Consider the following 20073-nt stretch of genomic DNA (forward strand, 5'->3'; position numbering starts at 1 on the left):
TCTATAACAGGTGCCAGAAGGTAGCAGGGTCACCCCCACATTTCAGGCAAACGGCATCCAGCCTGGCACCCATCTGGAGCAACCTATGTGGAGAGTAGTATATACTGTGCAGGAGATATAGCTGAATTTTTCTATAGCGGGTACAGGAGGTAACTTCTCTGGCACTGTCCAAAATAGAGCTGCAATTTACATCAGTGACTGCCCAGATCCATCTCCCAGCTCAAGCGTAATCCCTCTAAATCGTCAGTAGTAAGAAAGGAGAGGACGTTGGCCTATGGTATAGATATAGTTTTAATGGAACCTGCCTAAGAAGCGAGCGGAAGGGGTCTGCTCTAAAAATAAGGGGAGTACTGCCAAACTGTGCCAGTAATGCATGTCAGAGCTGGAGGTAGGTATAAAAGAGGCAGTTCGGTATGGAGAATTCAATCTGTAACTGAGCAAAAGATTTAAGGGTACATTTAACATATACCTGTCCGAAGGTGAGGACCTCTGCAGCTCGCCACTGGGGGAACTGTTTTAACTTAAAAATTTCAGACAAGGCCAAATTAATCCACAGAGGAGTGTCGGGATCGAAGCCTGCAGTCTCCGATGTCTTACTCATGATATTCCAGATCATCAAGGCCTGTCTAAGCAATGGGGGGACTGCTCTCATTATCCGGTCACCAGTTAAGTGCGTGTATTGGTGGTCTAATGAATCCAGTCCACTTTTCAAGCAGACCCAGTAAATCATCTGTCGAGGAAGCTCCCAACCACCCCTGGAGATGTGTTAACTGTGTGGCAAGGTAGTATGTCCTAAAGTCTGGCAAGGCTAGGCCCACGGATGCACAGAATTGACACAACAAGGTCAACCTAATTCATTCCCGCCTCTACCCCCAGACCAGAGTGTATAAGTGCCTGTTAATCTGAGAAAAAATGCACCCTGGGAGGTAGGTAGGGGAGTGGTGCAGTGAATACAGGAATTTGGGCTGAAGGATAATTTTAATGAGATTCACTCTGCCCAACATAGACAAATGAAGTCTCGTCCAGGTAGAGATCTTGGCCCGAAGGTAACTGGTCACAGGGTCTATACTAAGTGACACATAGTCAGCAACTGAGTTGGTGACACAGATTCCCAGATATTTAAATTTCAGAGTCCACTGTAACGAGTGGGCCCCACCAGTAACTGTCGGAAGACCCCTACCAATAGGGAAAATTTTAGACTTGGACCAGTTAATCTTCAGGAGAAAACATATCCACAAGCTGCAGAAGGGTGGTCAGAGACGTCCCAGAGTCCTTCAAAAACAGGAGCATATCGTCTGCATAAAGCGCGATTTAGTCGTCCCTGTCCTCTGCCCTGAGTGCACCTATGCCGGGATGTGCCCATATCAAACTCTATAGCAAAGGCAAACAGAGCAAGGGAGAGAGGACAACACTGTCTTGTACCCCTACTTAGGTCAAAAGAAGAGGTAGTATGGCCATTGATTCTAATTCTAACCGCAGGGGCGGAATACAGCAGTTTGACTCAGGAGAGAAATCTAGGGACAATGCCAAAGTTATTCATAACTGCCCATAAGTATTCACACTCCACAGAATCGAATGCCTTGGCCGCATCTAAGGATACAACCACTGCATCACTCACATGTCCCCCCGGCATCTGTAAATGGGTAAACAAACATCTAAAAGGAATGGCTGTAGAGTTCGCAGGCATAAAGCCTCTCTGGTCTGGGTGGATCAGCTGGGCAATTACCATGTTTAGTCTTATAGAGAGTATTTTAGCAAGAATCTTAACATCCGTTGTTAGTAGGGAGATGGGTCTATAGGACTCGGGTAGTAGCGGATCTTTACCGGGCTTAGGAATATCTACTATCATTGCCTCTGACATGGAAGATGGTAAAGTGGCTGCATTGAAGAACTCGCTATATTTATCTAATAGTGCAGAAATAAAGAAGCCAGAAAACTGTTTGTATAGCTCTATAGGCAGTCCTTCAACCCCTTGAGCTTTATTACAAGGAAAAGATGCAATAGCCACCTCAGTTTCCTCTACAGTGATGGGGCCTTCAAGATAGTCCACACTCTCCAGAGAAAGCCTAGGGAGACGTACTTGGGTCATGTAATCATAATTGAAGAGCGGAATAGTCTGCCCTTGAGGTATACAAGTCTGAGTAATAAGCTTGGAATACAATAGCAATATGTTCAGTCTCAAAATGGGTAGTGCCCGACCAATCAGTAATGGCAGAGATACTATTATTTTGTAGTTTCGTCCTTGCCTTTATGCCATAAGGCTACCACTTTTATCCCCCATGCATACATAGCGTGCCTGGAGAAGAGAAGCCGGCGGTTGGATTTATCGATCAAATAGTCTGTCCATGCCTTCTGTGTATGCAACCAGGTCAGCCGATCAGCTGATAGCCATGATGTCAGATATACCCTCTCCAAATCCTGACAGGTCTGTTCTAATCTTAATTCCTCTGCTCTAGAGAATCGTTTACGACCCTCCACACGGTTAATGAGGGTGCCTTGGAGAAATGCCTTAAAGGCATCCCAAAGAACCGGAGGTCGAGCCGTTGTGACATTGTCGGAGAAAAATCCCTCCCAATCAGCCACTAGGTCACTACCCGCCCCTATAAGCGTGAGCCAAAATGGATCAAGCTTCCAGAAGCAGATACCAGCATTTGGGACAAGGGCAGCAACCAGCAGGATCAGAGAGTGATCAGATATGCCCCTAGGGAGATAGCTGACCTCCTGCACCAATGGAGCCAATCTATTAGAAACCAATGCTAGATCAATTCTGGGAAAGGTGTGATGGGACATAGAGTAGCATGAAAAAAGATTTTGTACTGGAAATGACTTCTCCAAATATCAATTAACCCCATGTCAGCTACCAATTTGGCAAAATCTCCCATACAAACCACTGGGACATGCGGGGAGATTGCAATAAACTTGGAGGCCTTCTTAAACACTTCAAAATTGAAAGGCGGGGGGATATACACAGCTAAGAATACAAATGGAGAATTGTCTATTAATGACCGAAGAAATACATATCAACCGTATGGGTCCAGCGGAGCCTCTTCAAGTGCAAACTGTAAATTTTTCCTAACCAGTACCGAAACCCCTCGTGAAGGTATTTAATGTACAGAATGATAAGCCCATCCCACCCAAGACTTTTTTTTAGGGCCAGAACACGGCCCCCACCAGATGAGTCTTGACCAGGCACGCTATGTCAGGATTATATTTTTTAGTTTAACGACTAAGGATCTTTTGACCCTGTTATTGAGTCCCTGCATGTTCCAGGCAAGGAATCGAAGTCCCCCGTTCACCACCCTAGTGGAACCCATCATTTAGTCCATAACATTTAACTATCCCTCCCCCTCAGGACATATGAAGAAAAAAGTGAGAACAGTACATCATGGAAACATATAGTGCAAGTTATCAACATATATAAGCCTACAGCATTGTGAAAATACAATAAATAATAATAACAGGTGCATCTTTTGTGGAATAGAAGACATTTCAATAAGTGGCAGTATTATTAGAACTAACGTAATTAGTTCTGATTTTTTCTAACCATTTTTTTTTAACACCTTTCCTATCCCATCCCCACCCTGTATACCTATCAAAAAACATTGCTACACTTGTTCCCATAAACAACTCACTAAATTTACAACTAACGAAGAGCTATCTACTTCTAACTTGCAGCAAGAGACCCTACCGCAATATATACCTCACACACTGTATATATAGAGATACTTGCTATAATTCACAAGATTATCAATAAAAGCTTTCTAGTACACCAGACTAAAGGGTCCTCCCGACCCTAGACCTGAATGATGAGCGGCAGTTCCATCTAAGGATCTCCATTTCACCAAGGATCAACCCGGACCCTGCCATCTAGCCAGTCCCTCGCCTCTCCGGGTGTAGGAAAGAAGTGAGTGCGGCCATCTGCGACCACACTCAGTCGAGTAGGAAAAAGCATGGCATACGGAAGCTGCAGGTCTCGAAGCCGCAGCTTCACCAGCACAAACTGGGCTCTACTTTTCTGAACATCCAGAGCAAAATCAGGGAAGACTGAGACGGGTTGATTTTCATGCTTTGGTGGGCCCTTGGTCCGAGCCAGTCGAAGCACAACATCTCTATCACGATAATGCAGTAGCTTTGCTATAAAAGTCTGAGCCGGGGCTCCCGGCTGTGGAGGTTGAGGAGGAAGTTGGTGAGCCCGCTCAACCTGCGCAGTAAAGGCTTTCTTCCCAAACACATATATCTACCAGGATTCTAAGGGTTGGGGCCCTCTGCTCTCTCAGGAAGAGAAGCAAAGCGCAGATTGTTTCTACGCAGGCGCCCTTCAATATTTGACACTTTTTGCTTACAGATGTTAACCTCTAGTCAGCTCAGCCATATCCCATTTCATGGGTGCATTATTGTCTTCTATCATGTGCTGCTCAGCTTCACCCACTCGCTCTCTCATCTTCTGCATGTCTTGACAGATTAGAGATATATCCGCCTGAATCTCCCCAATATGATCTGTGAGTCTTTTTCCTGAAGATGTAATGGCTTGTAGTACCTTCTGAATAGAGGGAGAATCTTCTGGAGCATTTGGAGGGGAGTTTGACATTGCAACAGGGGGTCTCTTGGCTCCAGCAGCCGCTGCAGATGTAGAAGTGGAGGAACCTCGAGCATATTTTTCAAGTTTAGCAGCCGCGTTAGCGACATTAGTTTTCCTCATGGTTACAGCTCTATGGAGCAAGGTAGCAAGAAAGACTTTCAGAGAGATATGTGGAGAGATTTATACAGCGAATTGTGTAACAGTTCACAGGCGTATCAAAGAGCAACACAACTTCATACCCGCAGCTCAGAGGAGTTTACAGAAGGATGGATAAAGAGGAGAGCACATACAGTTATAGCAGGTCCTGTATCCACGATTTCCACTTGGTACCAGCAGAGGACAGCACAACTCCAAACCCAGGACCCAAAGGAGTTTACAGATGATTAGTTATAGGTATAATAGTCCAACTCCTCATCCCTATCCCAGAAGAGCTTACAAATATAGGAGATGTAAATGTCTGATTACCCCTCAATGGCAACAGGCTTTTAGGTGCAGTGTAGTATATTGTGCCACTGTATTGCCGATATACTTGATAAGTAACAGCTTGTAGCCAACCACGTCCTGAGGCAAGCTCTCCTCAATATCAACGGGAAGACGGCATATACATTGAAAGGGGGTAGTCATGGAGGCATGAGAATTGGAGCCCCGTCTTCAAACCCACAGTCCACAGAGGCAGATAGTCCCCGCAGCCACCACACACACCTGGAGAGATCAATCAGTGAGACAGCAGGCAGCGGGTCACAGCAGCGGGGGTCAGGGGTCAGAACTGCAGTAGAGTAGATCATGAGTGCGCACCTCCGGTCACTGCTGGATCTCTCTTCCGTCACTTAGAAAGATGGCTGCTTCCCGCCTCACAGCGCCCCATATACCAGAGGAGGAGGGGAATGAAACAGGAACCAGAAGCAACCACAAAGGCTGCCAGACCTCCGATCAGGGGACTCTCCACCGCAGAAGACAGTCGCGATCACCTCGCAGGTAACACTGCACAGGGTCTTCAAAATTGACGGTCAGCGGGGTCCTGAGGGTGGGGGGAAGGGAGCTTCAGCAACAGTCACGGGTCTTTTCTCAGTGCAAACTCCATGGCAGGTAGTCCAGGCACACCATCAGTTGACGCAAGTAACCAGGAACTCTTAGCAAGCGGGATGGAGTAAAGATACAGTGCCTTCAGTGTGTGAGGAAGGATTTAAAGCAGGATTTTGGCAAGAGAACAAGAGCCATGCGTCTTACTCCATGCCTGACCATGCCATGCCCCCCAGTTCAGCTGTTATTAAGAGAAAAGGGCTTCCTGTAATGTAACTTGCAGCCCATATTATTGCAAGAGGACTTTAGAGAGTTAAATTCAAATACAATGGGGATTATCACAGAAACAAATATTGGTTTTTCGTAGGAGCTTCCAGCTTAATTATTTTTTTTTTTTTACCAAATCACATTTTTGATGTATCCAAAGCCTGCATAAAATACACAAAATATGGTATATTTAATACAGTCCACATACTATATTGAATAATGAAATTACAGTTTTAACAGAAAGGTTCTATATCACCACTTGGTGATCACACATAGTACTGTTATTTTTTTCTCTTTATATTGGGGTATATTGGTAGGAGTGTATCTAGTGTGGTTGAAACATCAATTCTTTGGCCATGCTGGATACTTTTATACCTGTACTCCATTTGTTTGCCTCTTTTATAAAGACACCCTTGTTGCTTGCTATCTGCCCTTCAGTTGTATGTGTAGACTTATATTCTATGGGTGCCTGTCTGAGCACCAAGATTTATCCTGTAACTCTTCTTGTTCACACTTGGCTTATGCTACTCCCTAGTTAACTTTTCCCTTTACTATTTCTTCACTATGTAAATGTGTATACACCTGCAGTAATTCGCTTCCAAAGCTTGTTCTCTGCTTTACTTTATTAGGATGTTTATGGGGCAGCCCAAGAGAGCATGCAGTGGTTTGAGGACTATATGATCATTATTTAATGTCTTGGGCAACATTAGTTTTTACTATTTTCTAAAGTCATTTAACCCTGCTGCAGCATCATCCTGTGTGCATTATTTCATGTATTACCCATTGGTTGATCATTTATCCATTTACCTTTTCTTCTCGCACTGTACACAAGACCTCTGGCCAGGTCACATAGTATCGCCGCTAGTGTAGAGATTAAGTATGTATTGACAACACGGATGGAGGCATTAACTTTGCATATTTCATGGATCCTAATCTGTAAGAATGTACTTGTTTGTAAAATGTTACTTTGACATTTACTACTTACCTAAATATTGTTGCAGACAAAAGTACACCCCTTCATGGCAATAGTATACCTTGATGACAGTGGCCTCTTTTAGCAGGATAATGCACCCTGCCACACTGCATAAATTGTTCAGGAATGGTTTGAGGAACATGACAAAGTGTTGACTTGGCCTCCAAATTTCCCAGATCTCAATATGGTCAAACGTCTATGGCATATACTGGAAAAACAAGTCCAAGCCATGGAGGCCCCACCTCACATCTCACAGGCCTTAAAGGATCTGATGCTAATGTTTTGGTGCCAGATACCACAGGACAACTTCAGAGGTCTTGTGGAGTCCATGCCTCAACGGATCTGAGCTGGGAACCTACACAGTGTTAGGCAGGTGGTTTTAATGTTGTGGCTAATCGGTGTATATGTTATACATTGGCTCTAGGCCAGCTGATAAATGACTGTTCTTTGTCCAGCAATAACTGTTATGCCCAATGTATAAAACATTTTAATGGATACTAACAGGTTTGTTTTGTTTTTGTTTTATATCAGTGGGTAATTCCAGCTTGTTGTCCCAGCAGTATCTGTTCAGAAAGATAGATAAATAGATGGACAGATAGATAGGGATATAAGAGAGAGAAATAGTAAGAGATATCAGAGCGAAAGATATGAGATAGAAATGAGATAGATAGGGAGACAGATCACAAGATAGACAATTACACACACACATACCCTTTGCTAAAGTCACACCAGACGAAATGCGTCAGAGATATGAGTAGGATCAACTTTGGGACGTCTTGTATAGGCCTGGAACATACTCCCTAAGAGACCTGCTGAGACTGCTGGTCACAGATAAGCGCACAACATTAATTTTAATTTACATCCTGGCACAGAATCCTGGGATTTGGATTAATATGGGAAAGGAGATTGTGGTGTTCAACATAATGATCATATAAACGCATTGTTTATTTAATTTTGGTATGAGTTAATTTTGGGCACTGGCATTATACAACAATTGAAGTAAAGATTTACACTACTGTGGCATTATTTCTCTTTCTTTTTTCGTAATCCTTTATACTGGACATTTGCAAACAAGTGTCTTGAAAGAGGAGAAGCTGCCTACCAAATATCAAAGTTTAAGTATTGTAGTGTTTTCACTATTGTTGAGTCACCTGTTAAGCTCAAAAACATCTTTTTATTTTTGTTAATATATATACACTTTGTATATCACAGTGTTATCATGTACTGTTTGCTATGCACTTTATTTCAGCTATATATCTGATTGTATTAGACCATATTTTTATATTTACCAATAGTTATTATGTTTACCAGCTTTATTGTATAGTGAGATACACTTACACTGTTTGTATATATTATCGTTAGCCCTGGGTTCATTTTCCCATCGCTATTTTTATACTCGTGGTTCTCACGGTCTTAAGAGACCTTTGATCTATTACCACAACATTAATCTATGAGACTTTAATATACAAGTACGCATGCGCTGGCTGTGCAGCGCCTCTAAGCACGTCATCACATCAACGTGGGTATACGCAACGTGCCTCAGATCGTGAGTCCCAAGATGGCGATATTAGGTATAAAGTTGGACTCCGTGACTGTATTGATATCCGTATATTTCTCTCCTGATGAAGTCCTTCATATTGTATGGACGAAACGCGTTGAGGTATATTGTACACTGCAGGCTATCGGGGTACCTGTGCAAGAGATCCGCTGTGGAGTTTTATTGGGACTGATTGTCATCTACCCTGCGGGAAATGCATGCTGCTTAGATGAGTACCACCTTAAAGATACCTTTATGTGTCCTGTTATATTTGTTTTTATGTAAGTTTGATACTTACTTTTATTAAATAAAATCTGTTGCATACAGTATTATACTATTTTAGTTTTTTCTATTACATTGCACCATGGAGATTCAAGTGGTTATGCAGTGATTTCTTTTAATACTGAGGATTTGGAGACAACCTAAATCATTGGGAACCCTAACAGTTTCATGGACATGCTTGACAAGTTTTATATCTGGTACGCCTAATATTCATTAGTGGTGATCACACCTGGGATTACAGTGTGTTGGCACAAGTGTCTTTTCTGATCACTATTTTGAAAATCACACTATATATATATATATATATATATATATATATATATCTTATGTGTGCCTCTGTCTCTGTCATACTCTATCCGTTTTCAGTATTTATTGTATTGTGGTAATACACTTTGTGGCGCCCTGTTTCTTCTACCCTTCTTTTATTTTATATATATATATATATATATATTACACACAAACATACCATAAAAGTGAATACAGAATAAAACAGAGAAATACAAAACATACCAAAAACTGAAACAAGAGCTACTAATAACATTTATAAATATGTGTGCACGGGTCTCGGGAGCTTATTAGTAATGAATATAGTTGAAATACAGTTCTCATAGTATGCTAGACATTCTTTTCATGTGCACAAGAGATTACCAGTCAACAAGGAAATGTCTTCACAGTCCAGAAACTACCGTGTCTAAGAAGAGGATAGTGGCTTGCTCAAACATCTTGTGTTCTGTCATGTCAAAGGATGTCATTTCATATTCAATCATCTTGTATTTTACATGAAGTGGCTCTATAAATATGGCATCGGTTCATCCTGCTTATTAAATCACAGAGTGCAGAAGTCTCCCTTGTCTGGTATTTTGTGGCTAATAATGAAATGTCATATATTTTGAATAGCAGGACGCTTTTATTTTTTAAAAAAAGTAATTTATTTTTCTACTTATTTGTAGCAATATAATATGATTTTCTTACATATCATTTAATTTGATGCCCAAATGCCCTTTATTTTAGTATTATTGTGTAAGCCCAACCTCCATCCCCCAATTCCATATTGAATATTATATATCGTGAAGAGAACATTTTCGTTTTCCAAATATAAAATGCATGCCATGTTTGCATTTATATAATTACATTTATGTGAATACTATTTAGTCTGCATTTATTATTTAAAGGTAGACTTCCAGAAAGCAACTGAGATTATGCATGTTGTTCTGCCATGAGTTCATTGTTACTTGCTTAGTCTTCAAGCCTTGTTAAGTTAGTCTCTGTATGCATGGGAGGCTCCCTCTAGTGGCTCGAAGCGTGTATTCGTGGAATGCAGCATTTGTGATCTCGTTTGAAAAACCTTTCACATGAACGTCTTATGGCTTAGGCTAGGTACCCACTGGCGCTACTATAGCAGGGTTTTTTTATGTTAAAATATACAAGAGGCAAAGAAAGCATTGAAAATGTATGTCAAATACAACGCATTTGTCATGCACTTGTTATTAGCGTCTTTTTATTAGTTGTTTGTCTTATGCTGCTTTAGATGGAATGCTAGGTCAATAAAATACGAACCGGGACTGTCACTACAGACTACACACCTATCCTACACATATTAAGAATGTAATAACATTCCTGTGTGCATGCTTAGACTAGCCTTTGAAGTGAAAAATAATTCTGCTGGTTGGTACCAAACCAGTGCACCTAAAACTGTACGGCTGGTGCCTAACTTTTGACAGTCATTTATATTGATTTCAATAGAAGCACAAAGTTCCTGGATGCTACAATTGACAGACTGGCTCCTGAGTCCTGAGCCTAACTTGTTTTGTCCTCCCCATCGCCAATAGTAATCTGTCCTTTTTTTGAGTAGAGGAATATTTTTATTCTTAAAAGTTAATAGGATTCTGCTTTATGTAGCAATAAAATATCTTGCTCGTTTTTTTTGTTTAAAAATGTTTTTTAGTATAATCTTTCTTTATTGAGGAGAGAAACATCATATACAACAAAGTGCGATAATATATTCTAAAACAAATAAAGCAAACCATCGTTAAAAACATTTTTTATATTTAATATTGCAAAACAGGAAAATAAACAATAAAGAAAATACAAACATATATCAGTAAATGAAGAAAGAGACGTCAAAAGTATATGGAAGTAGCTCACCCCCCCCCCCCCCCCCCTTATAGAAACAGGTCCAAGTTGTCTAAATGGAACAAAGGGATATCGGTCCCATTCCACAAGAGAGCGAGAAGAGGGAGAGTCTTTAAACTTCAGCCATCGGAACCCTTTTGCCCCCTATTGGTGTATATTCTGAGAGTTTCTTCTGGCTAGACATGGTAAAATCGTCCATGGTCATGATCTAAAGATCTATCGTTTTAAACCACTCCTTTAGATTTGGGGTTTATTTTAATTTTTAACTTTATCATTGTGTAAGTCCCATCTGTACTCCCCCATCCGCTATTGAGTCATCCTCGGGAGCATACTACGGCCTCATCGGACAGCAATGTCTTAATAATCGACTTAAGTAGCTGCTCGGTTCGCTCTTGGGGAGTGGGAGAAAAGACACTGCCTCAGCTTCTATCAGCATGGAATATCCCACAAAGGGGATGGTCGCTCTAGGAATGCAAGAAAATGGAATTCATAGTGTCTGCCCAAAAACTAACCCTTTAAAATGGCTCTGCAGTGGGGCATTAATCTTATATATTTAGGCATTACTTTCTTAAGTACAGTATGAGCCGTATGTGCAATGGAGATGCTAGTGTGTGAGAATGAGGTAAATGTAAACCAATGTACCTAGGTACAGTTTCAAACATTCTAACGAGGCAGTAATCCCTTTGACCCCCCCCCCCCCCCCCCCCCCACCTGTCTGTCCAATACTCATATTCCTGAGAATGTGGTGAAATCTCTCTGTAAAATGTTGAGTCTAAGGTTTTAATTACTTTTAATTTAATAAAATTCCTGCAATGTTGAGCGGTTTCCTATATTGTGCTTCCATCGTTGTTATATTTGTATTTAAACTGCAATGACATTTATTAGAGGACTGTGGGAGATCTAGAAAGGTCAATGTTAGGAGCCACCAGAATGGTGTCCTATAGTCAAGCACCGGCATGTTTATGGATATAACAATGTCATTGTCCTATATTTTTCTGAAAATATTCATTAATGGCAGCAGCTTCTCTTGAGTTATAAAGTGCTGTAAAAAGAATGTAGATTTTTTTTTTTCTCATGACAGGTAACATTCAGTCAAATGTTATTTATTTGGCATCAGATGTGTACCAGATTCCCCTGCGTAAAAACACTTTTCATCCCATGACTTGTAACTGGGATAAGTAAGATGAGTGTCCGTGAAAAGAAATATCAGACTGAAACTGCTAATATAATATACTATAAGGATAAAGTACACAATATTTAAGTTTAATTGCCCTCTATATACAGTTTGATTTCTTCAGGTGTCATAAGATAGACTTTGTTCCTGAAACAATGATCCTATAACAATAGCGTATTACTAGTATTGGATTCCATCGATTGATTTTTTGGATGTAGTGTTTGATACATTTCCAACTGGTACTGGTAATAATAAATGGACCGTTTGGTTGTTTGTGAATGTGAACTAAATACATTAGTTAATTTAGTACATATAACTATATTGATTTAATCTTTCATTTACCATCTGACCACTACCCATCTAATTTGTTAGAGCTTATACACACAGGTGCTGAAAAATAATGACTGGTAAAAGAGTAGACAAAATCTTTATGCTCAAAGTGTGTTCTCAAAGCTTCTCTGCAGCACAGTGTACTTTGTACTTAATGAGCATATACAAGCATGAACACGTTGCATCGCGTGCTTGTGTAAACTGCAGACAATGTTACAATTGAAGCAATGTGAAGAGAACATAGATGATGCATTCTATCGTTCTGTCACTTCCTACCTTCATGATGTTACGGTTTCCTAACGAGTTCAACAACTGGCTGCCTACACTGTGTGTAAACTAATGGTGTATTTTAAACCAAGTTGATGGAGTCTGCTCATAATAAAATGTTGCATAAGCAGATAAACCATTTATATTTCACATTAACATTAAGCAAATTTATTTTGTGGCCTTTTAATTGATATATTAGCAACCTTATAATACTGTACAAGAGATAGTTGAGTAAAAAGTGATCGTCTTGGTTGACTATTGTATCGGTGGGAATAGATTTGTGATCAGTTTCTGTTATATAATATTTTTACAAACACGACATTACAACCTAACTCCAGTTGTCTTATTTACAGGCTGCTCTGTATGGATGTGGCTGCTGGGCTGAAAACACTGGAGTTCACAACCCTTATTCTACAGCTGTGAGTACTTCAGGTATTTACTGCTTCCATTCCATGATTACTTACTGCTACTTCTCCAGCTGAATGAGTAAACCAGAACATGTGTGTGCCACATAGGCATTTTTTGCAGAGGGTTATTCCTGTATAAGTACTTTTTCTATTTATACCCTTGTTACTTTACTGTGAATAATATATTTGTAAATGTGACAGCTGCTTTGAATCTTTTAAAGTTTGTTCCCTTTTCATATTTTTTATTGTTATTTCTGTTGCAATCTTCGAGAAAATTCAGCTTGTGGTTTACAATTTGTTGCGGCGGATGATAAATCCGGTCACATACATTGTTACTGGCATTCTGCAGGATTGCAGAGGGACTCAATTTGTATCCTATTTGTCCGCACACATGGGTATTTGGTAGGTGAAGCGGTCACATTTCTGACAATGGAAATGCCAGTAGTTAATCCTGTCGACATGAAAAGGTCGACAGGCTAAATGGGTTGGGTATGAAATGTAGACAATGGAAATGTCAGCAGGCTAAATGTCAACACTTCAACTCACACTGTCTACATTAAAGAAGCAATGCCGGTGGGTCATCCAAACCTGTGCTGACTGCGGGTCCTGTGGATGTATAGCCAAGATTGCTCTTGTAATGTCTGTAGTGTGACTGTCTACAATCACGCTATTCATGTTTTGAAGCTGTTATCAGAATGAAAGTGTCTGCATTTAGCCTACCGACATTGTCATGTCGACAAGAAAACTGTCGACATTTCCATTGTCTACATTTCGTATTCAACCCTTCGGTAGTTGGGTAAAATGACGAACCACAATGGGCTAATCTGTGATCAGTCAGTTGATGACGAATGATATTGGACACAATTGTGGCCTACAGCCAACCAATGTTTTCACCATGTGGTCTCTGGAAGCCTACACACCCTGTGATTGTGGAACAGTTTGCTCTAAACTGGCGAATATAATTGCCATATGACATGTTATTAGTATAGTAATGAACCCCTTACCCCCTCCCCCCCCCACCTTCTAAGTGGCAGAATTATGGGGGGCACCATGTTTCTGGCTGAAAGTATTCAAATTAATACAGTGAACGAATAAGCAAACGAAGCGCGGCAATCATGCACTCAGCATTATGAAAGCTTATATGCATTTCTCTGATATTGAGCCCTGGAGAACGAACCTTTATCAATGCTAGCAGAGGGGTGTTTTCTCTGAAACATGGAACCCACTGTGATGTTATTTGGGGGGAGGGGTTTCATTGCTACAATAGTATGTTAAACATTCAAATGTTCTGTATTGAAATAACTGTACCTATGTGATAGACTTTATGGAGTATAATAAGCATGATGTAATAAATGTTACAAATTAAATACATCTTTTAAAAACAGATCATCAATCAGTTAAGAGTTCTGTATATTACTGTTCTATTGTGGTATGGTAATCAAGAATCTCTTATCTTGAAATATATTTAATAATCTGTGTATATTGCAAAACAATGTGCTAAGAAATAATTTTTCAGAATAATTGTCATTTTCTTGATATTCCATCAGATATCCAAATTTCCAATATGAGTAAATGACCATCTGGAATTACTAAGCATTACCAGACTATTGACTGCCACTTTTTTTTTTTTTTTTAATGGTCGCACAAATTAGAATACACAAGACATTATGGCCAAGAGGTCGTTCTGTACCATTCTATAAACTTATCTGTAATATTCTGGCTACATATATGTGGATTTTGCCTCTATTGGTTATTTATAGTACCAGCTGTCTTCAAATTACCACACATGGGTCTAAAAGAGGCCTGGGGTATATTTACTAAACTGCTGGTTTAAATAAGTGGAGATGTTTCCTACAGCAACCAATCAGATTTTAGCTGTCATTTGGTAGAATGTACTAAATAAATGACAGCTAGAATCTGATTGGTTGCTATTAGCAACATCTCCACTTTTCCAAACCTGCAGTTTAGTTAATATACTCCATATACTCCCTGGATTAATTTCCCCACAAATAAGGAGTCAGAGCCAACAGTTTGCAATGAACAGTTTATGAACAGCTCAAATATTTTTAGGTTGGGCGCTGATATGTTAGTAGGTTACATAGCATCATTCCTAACAATGGCAGGCATATAAGTCCCATATATTATACATAACCACATGTGCTCCATCACTCCATTTATCAGCCTGCACCGCCAGTTTACCTGCCAGTGACCACTTTAGGCAATCTGCTCTGGCTACCGCCTTTCTCCAGTGCATCTTCCAGCAAACATTAGAACATATTACTGATGATTGCACAAGTTAGAAATAGTGTTATGACCCACTGTGCTGTTAATGTAGTAAGATCACTAGGAGCCAACTCTAATGGTCCCTGGAAAAAGCACTGAACCGTCAATTCAACTCATTCTATTTTACAGGGGAAAGAGGGAGCACAGAAGAGGACACACTCCATTCTAAACGGGTGCATTTTGTAGTTGTCATAGTGACCGAGATCTGTCCATTCTTTGCATAAAGCATTTACTGTACCTTAAAAAAATCCAGTCTGATGGTTCATAATTCTGCTTGTCCGATGCCTGTATTCACTTGTGTGCCAGTAACCGTTGACTGACTGCACTGCATCCTGTGATCCGCTTGTTCAGCCTAAGTGCCAGACATTTACATCTGTGCAGTTTTACTTATCACTTATGTGCCAATTTGCCTCCAAATGCAATCATTCTACCATCAGGTCAAATAACAATTGCCACTTTCTGCACTCTTCATATAACTGCTCCAGGAACCCAGCATTATACTCTTCTTGTGCCTGTATGTTGTAGGCAATGCAGATGCTACTGTGAATACCTGTAATGTTATTTGTAATTGTGTACAGTAAAAAATTCCCAATTATATTCTAGACTGTATATTGTTAACATGTCTTAAAAATATGACAACCAACACACTTACATTAGTGATTAGTTCAGTGGTTCCCAAACTGTGCGCCGCGGCTCCTTGGGGTGCCACGGCCAGGGCTGGTGGTAAGCAAGGCGGGGGAGTATTTGGTAAGTTTTTTGGCTTAGGGGTGCCTTAAAAAAATTATGGAGACCCTAAAGATGCCTTGAACTGAAAAAGTTTGGGATCCACTGGATTAGATGGTCACCAAAACTATGTAGAAACAAAAGCACTGGTTTTTCTGCTTTATCACTGTAGAAACAATCTGTATAATTTTTGTGCTAATTGAAGGGATTAATTATCCTAGCACAAGTTAATGTATATGCTAGATATAACTTTATATTATGCATCTTTACAACCAATGAGCATACTCAGGGAGTTATCTTCTAATACTTGTCCCTGATTTTGGTGCTTTCTGGACTTGGTCACGCCCCCAGTGACATCATGTCCACCCTCAATGATGTCACCATGTCTCTTGCTGTTAGGCCATGTCTCACGCTGTTGTATTGTAAGAGGATTATCACACCTTAACATTTATAGGAGATCTTTGGGAGGAAATAAAGGGATTATTGGGAAGAGAGAGGAAAACTATGGAACTGTGCTAAATTGGGAGTTCTGCATGCAGCCCTATGAGTACCACTGTAGAAATTATCAGGAATAATTTTATACATTCATTGCTTAATAGATACATTGCATCTATTATCAAATATTTGAAGTTACTATTTTTTGTTGTTGAATGTGCGGCACTTATATAAGTAAGATGATGATGAAGTAATAAAGCTCACTGAGATGCTGTAACAGAATAGCTGTTTTAAGCACCTTACATTTTTTGCTGCTATCTACACGGAGCATTTTCAGCTGACTGTAATTTTCAGCTTTATTTCTTATTTTGTTTTTTGCTTTTCACCTTTCCGTTTTACAATCTCCTTGGTTCATATATTCTAAATGTGTGTTGGCACTTGTCTTTTAAAGTCTGCTTGTTACTGTTGTTTAAGGATCAACAATGTAAAATCAGATACAGGCAAGGTAAAGGCTTGTTTATGTTACTTTATTATGTTCTTTGTGTTGTACTTATGTGATCACTATTGAAAGTCCAATACATACAGTTAATAATAAAATATAGCCCTGGATTGAGCTGAAAGAGAAGTTGTGCATTGTTCCGGAACATATGAAGCAAAATATTTGTATCCAGGTCACATCATTTGTTTACACTGGGTTTTTATCAAGTACGCACAAACACAAAGTATGGGATCCAAGCAAATGTTAAAGCCAGAATGATGATTGTGTGGCTTAACCATCTGCTTGCTAAGGGATAAGTATATTGGTTTGTGGTACTAAATTGGAGTTCTCTTTGTCAGAGTTCTTTTCTTTTTAATGTGGCAGTGATTTTAAGAGGATGTGGGTACTATCTTTAAATTAAGACCTCTAGCTTCAAATTGAAAGAGAAGGGATATATAATTAAGAGATGTAAAAGAAGGTTAATGAGAAATTCCCATGAGGGATTTGCCTACTTCTTAATAACCCTTCATCATGACTAAGTTTACCATCATGTGAGTGATGGCTGAACTTGAAGCAATTGCAAAACAATTGCAGAATGCTCCGTATTCTCGTCAGTGGCATGGTATTGATTTTATATTCAGGAATTATGACTTTAAATGTAAAAAAAAAAACAAAAAACAACTTTTGTATTTTTATAACATTTTGGAGAAATTCTACATTAATAAAGAGCTAACCCTGAAAAGTGTTTGGAGAACTGCTCTGTTTTACTTTTATTTGTATGTCAAACAAGCGTTGTCTACACAGGAAATGTGCTAGTTAGATACTGATATCTTTCTAAGAAGACACAAGACACTGTCTGTACCAAGTCACTGACTTGGATCACTGAGTCCTTTGAGCATATTGGCAATTCACATTTTAGTAGGTTATCATATCATTGCTTCTAGTGGGCCGAGATGACATTAGAGGATCTGTGCTCCTTTACAGATCAGCTGGTTTAGGGCTTATTAAAGCAAACCTGTCATCAGTTCAGTTTATTTTGGTGGCAAAAGGGGAGTGGTTTGCAACAAGATGGGGCAGCATCTCATTTAAAAATGAATCTAGACGAATCTGGACATGCTTAGTGGTTAGCGCTTCTGCCTCACAGCACTGAGGTCATGAGTTCGATTCCCATGGCCTTATATGTGGTGTTTGTATGTTTTCCCCATGTTTGCGTAGGTTTACTTCGGGTTCTCCAGTTTCGTCCCACACTCCAAAATTCATACTGGTAGGTTAATTGGCTGTTATCAAAATTGAGCTTAGTCTCTCTCAGTCTGTCTGTGTGTACGTTAGGGAATTTAGACTGTAAGCTCCAATGGGGCAGGGACTGATGTGAGTGAGTTCTCTGTACAGTACTGCAGAATTAGTGGCGCTGTATAAATAGCTGATGATGATGACTTCAGCTATATAAATAGATCAAGGCATGTTTTGTCCTTATTTTCCAAATGGGGATCTATGATACATTAGGGTTTTGTGAGTTAGGATTTACGCTTTTGGGCTGTTTTTTTTTTTTTCCCATTTATCTATTTTTTAATTTGATCACTTTCCCCTGTAGAACCAGGGATTTTCTTCCCTTCATAGGTCACCAAGGGGCTGATATAAAAGCTGTTTTAGGGACTTCCCTTATACAAGTACCATTACTCTGAATTCTTATGGTACACCCTCTTGTTTCTGGGAAGTCTGAGTCAAATGCCTCTTTATTTATACAGCAGTCTGCGATTATAGATTTGATGCACCTTGGTACATATCGTTTAGATTGGCAACATCAGAATTATCAGCAGTTGAAGACCAGAAATTAGCCCAGAGTATTAGTAGTGGCGGAAGGCTAAAATAGTAACAGGAGGCTTTTAAAGTGTCCTATTCCGTTGCACACCGTGAAGGCAACTGTTTTGCAGTGCACATATGTACATGTAAAAACATATGACACAGCTATTTTGAAATACTCAGTCTGATCATCATGCAGCTTGTTTTTTGTCAAACATGGAGAAAGCATTTATACCGAAATCCAGTCACCTCCGGGCACCCCTGTACATAACAGGAGAACAAAGTGTTGTTGAAAATGTTTGTTCGAAAGATATATTTAACATAAAGAGAACTATTGGTCCAGTAGATCTAATCTTTACAGAAAATGAACATCTTAAGGAGAAACTATCCTTCAAAAATTGAAGCAATTAAGTCGGTGTAATATGTAAACTAAAGAGGAAAAGACCGGGGGGAAGACCACAAAGCAGGGATATGAAAGAGCTCAAGAGGTGGAGAAGTGTGTAGATGACTGAAGGCGGTAAGGGAGCAAAGCGTATGAGGGAGCCGTGTTTACCACACATGGGTCCTCATCACGGGGCTAATTGTTAGGGGGACGCAAGCTTTCTACAAATTGCCATGGAGCCCAAACCTGGTTAAAAACATGGCCTCTATCATGGAGGTAATAGGTAATCTGTTCCATGGCTGCGACATGGCAGATTTGTATTTTAAGGGCTGTTAGAGAAGGGGGGGAAGTTTTTTTTCCTGTTTAGCACGATAAAGGATTATTTGTCGGGCTCCGGAGGAGGATGATTTTTGGAATTTTTAATTGTCCAATAGCGTTAATATTTCAGGTTTTAATGTATAAGGAAAAGTGGAGGTGCTACTAATAGCTACTAATTCGATTCACAGGTACCGCTCCAGCTAAACCAAGTTACCCATCACTGATTTAGTAAATTCTAGAATGTACTAGATCAGTGATGGGCAACTTGGTTTAGCTGGAGGGGCACATGCAAATCAAATTGGTTGCTATGGACAGCACTTCCACTTTTCGTTTTTATTAAAGTTTTAGTTAATCTACCCCTAAGCATGTGTTCTAAATTTAAAGTTATAGCTAGATGCAAGATTAGCTTTTGTTTATTATTGTTTTCTTTCTCCAATACTACATGAGAAATTAGAAAATGTTTGATAAAGAATCCTCAGTCAGCTATAACTGGGCACTTGTGTTGTGTTTTCTAACCAAACTAATATTCAAGCTAACAATTCACTGTGAACAATGTGACACGAGGAGAAAGTACCTCATACCTCAGTGATATAATTGGTTCCTAGTAAATGAATGGACTAAATATTGATTCAGTCCACAAACTCGCTGCGTCCAGTGGGGGTAGGCAATGGGTCTACTTTAACAC

At 39.8% G+C, this 20073-nt stretch overlaps 1 protein-coding gene across 4 annotated transcripts in view; it reads left to right on the top strand.

Moving 5' to 3' along the window:
* The window catches only part of TASP1 (taspase 1), a 121510-nt gene that overhangs the window by 60415 nt on the left and 41022 nt on the right, over window positions 1-20073 (top strand). For all 4 annotated transcript variants that reach the window (XM_075203954.1, XM_075203953.1, XM_075203952.1 and 1 more), the window contains one exon: window positions 12916-12994. In XM_075203954.1, the coding sequence (XP_075060055.1) occupies window positions 12916-12994 (79 nt within the window). The remainder of the gene's footprint in view (window positions 1-12915; window positions 12995-20073) is intronic.

This window comes from Mixophyes fleayi, chromosome 3 (genome assembly GCF_038048845.1).
Source record: "Mixophyes fleayi isolate aMixFle1 chromosome 3, aMixFle1.hap1, whole genome shotgun sequence".
Taxonomy (NCBI): domain Eukaryota; kingdom Metazoa; phylum Chordata; class Amphibia; order Anura; family Limnodynastidae; genus Mixophyes; species Mixophyes fleayi.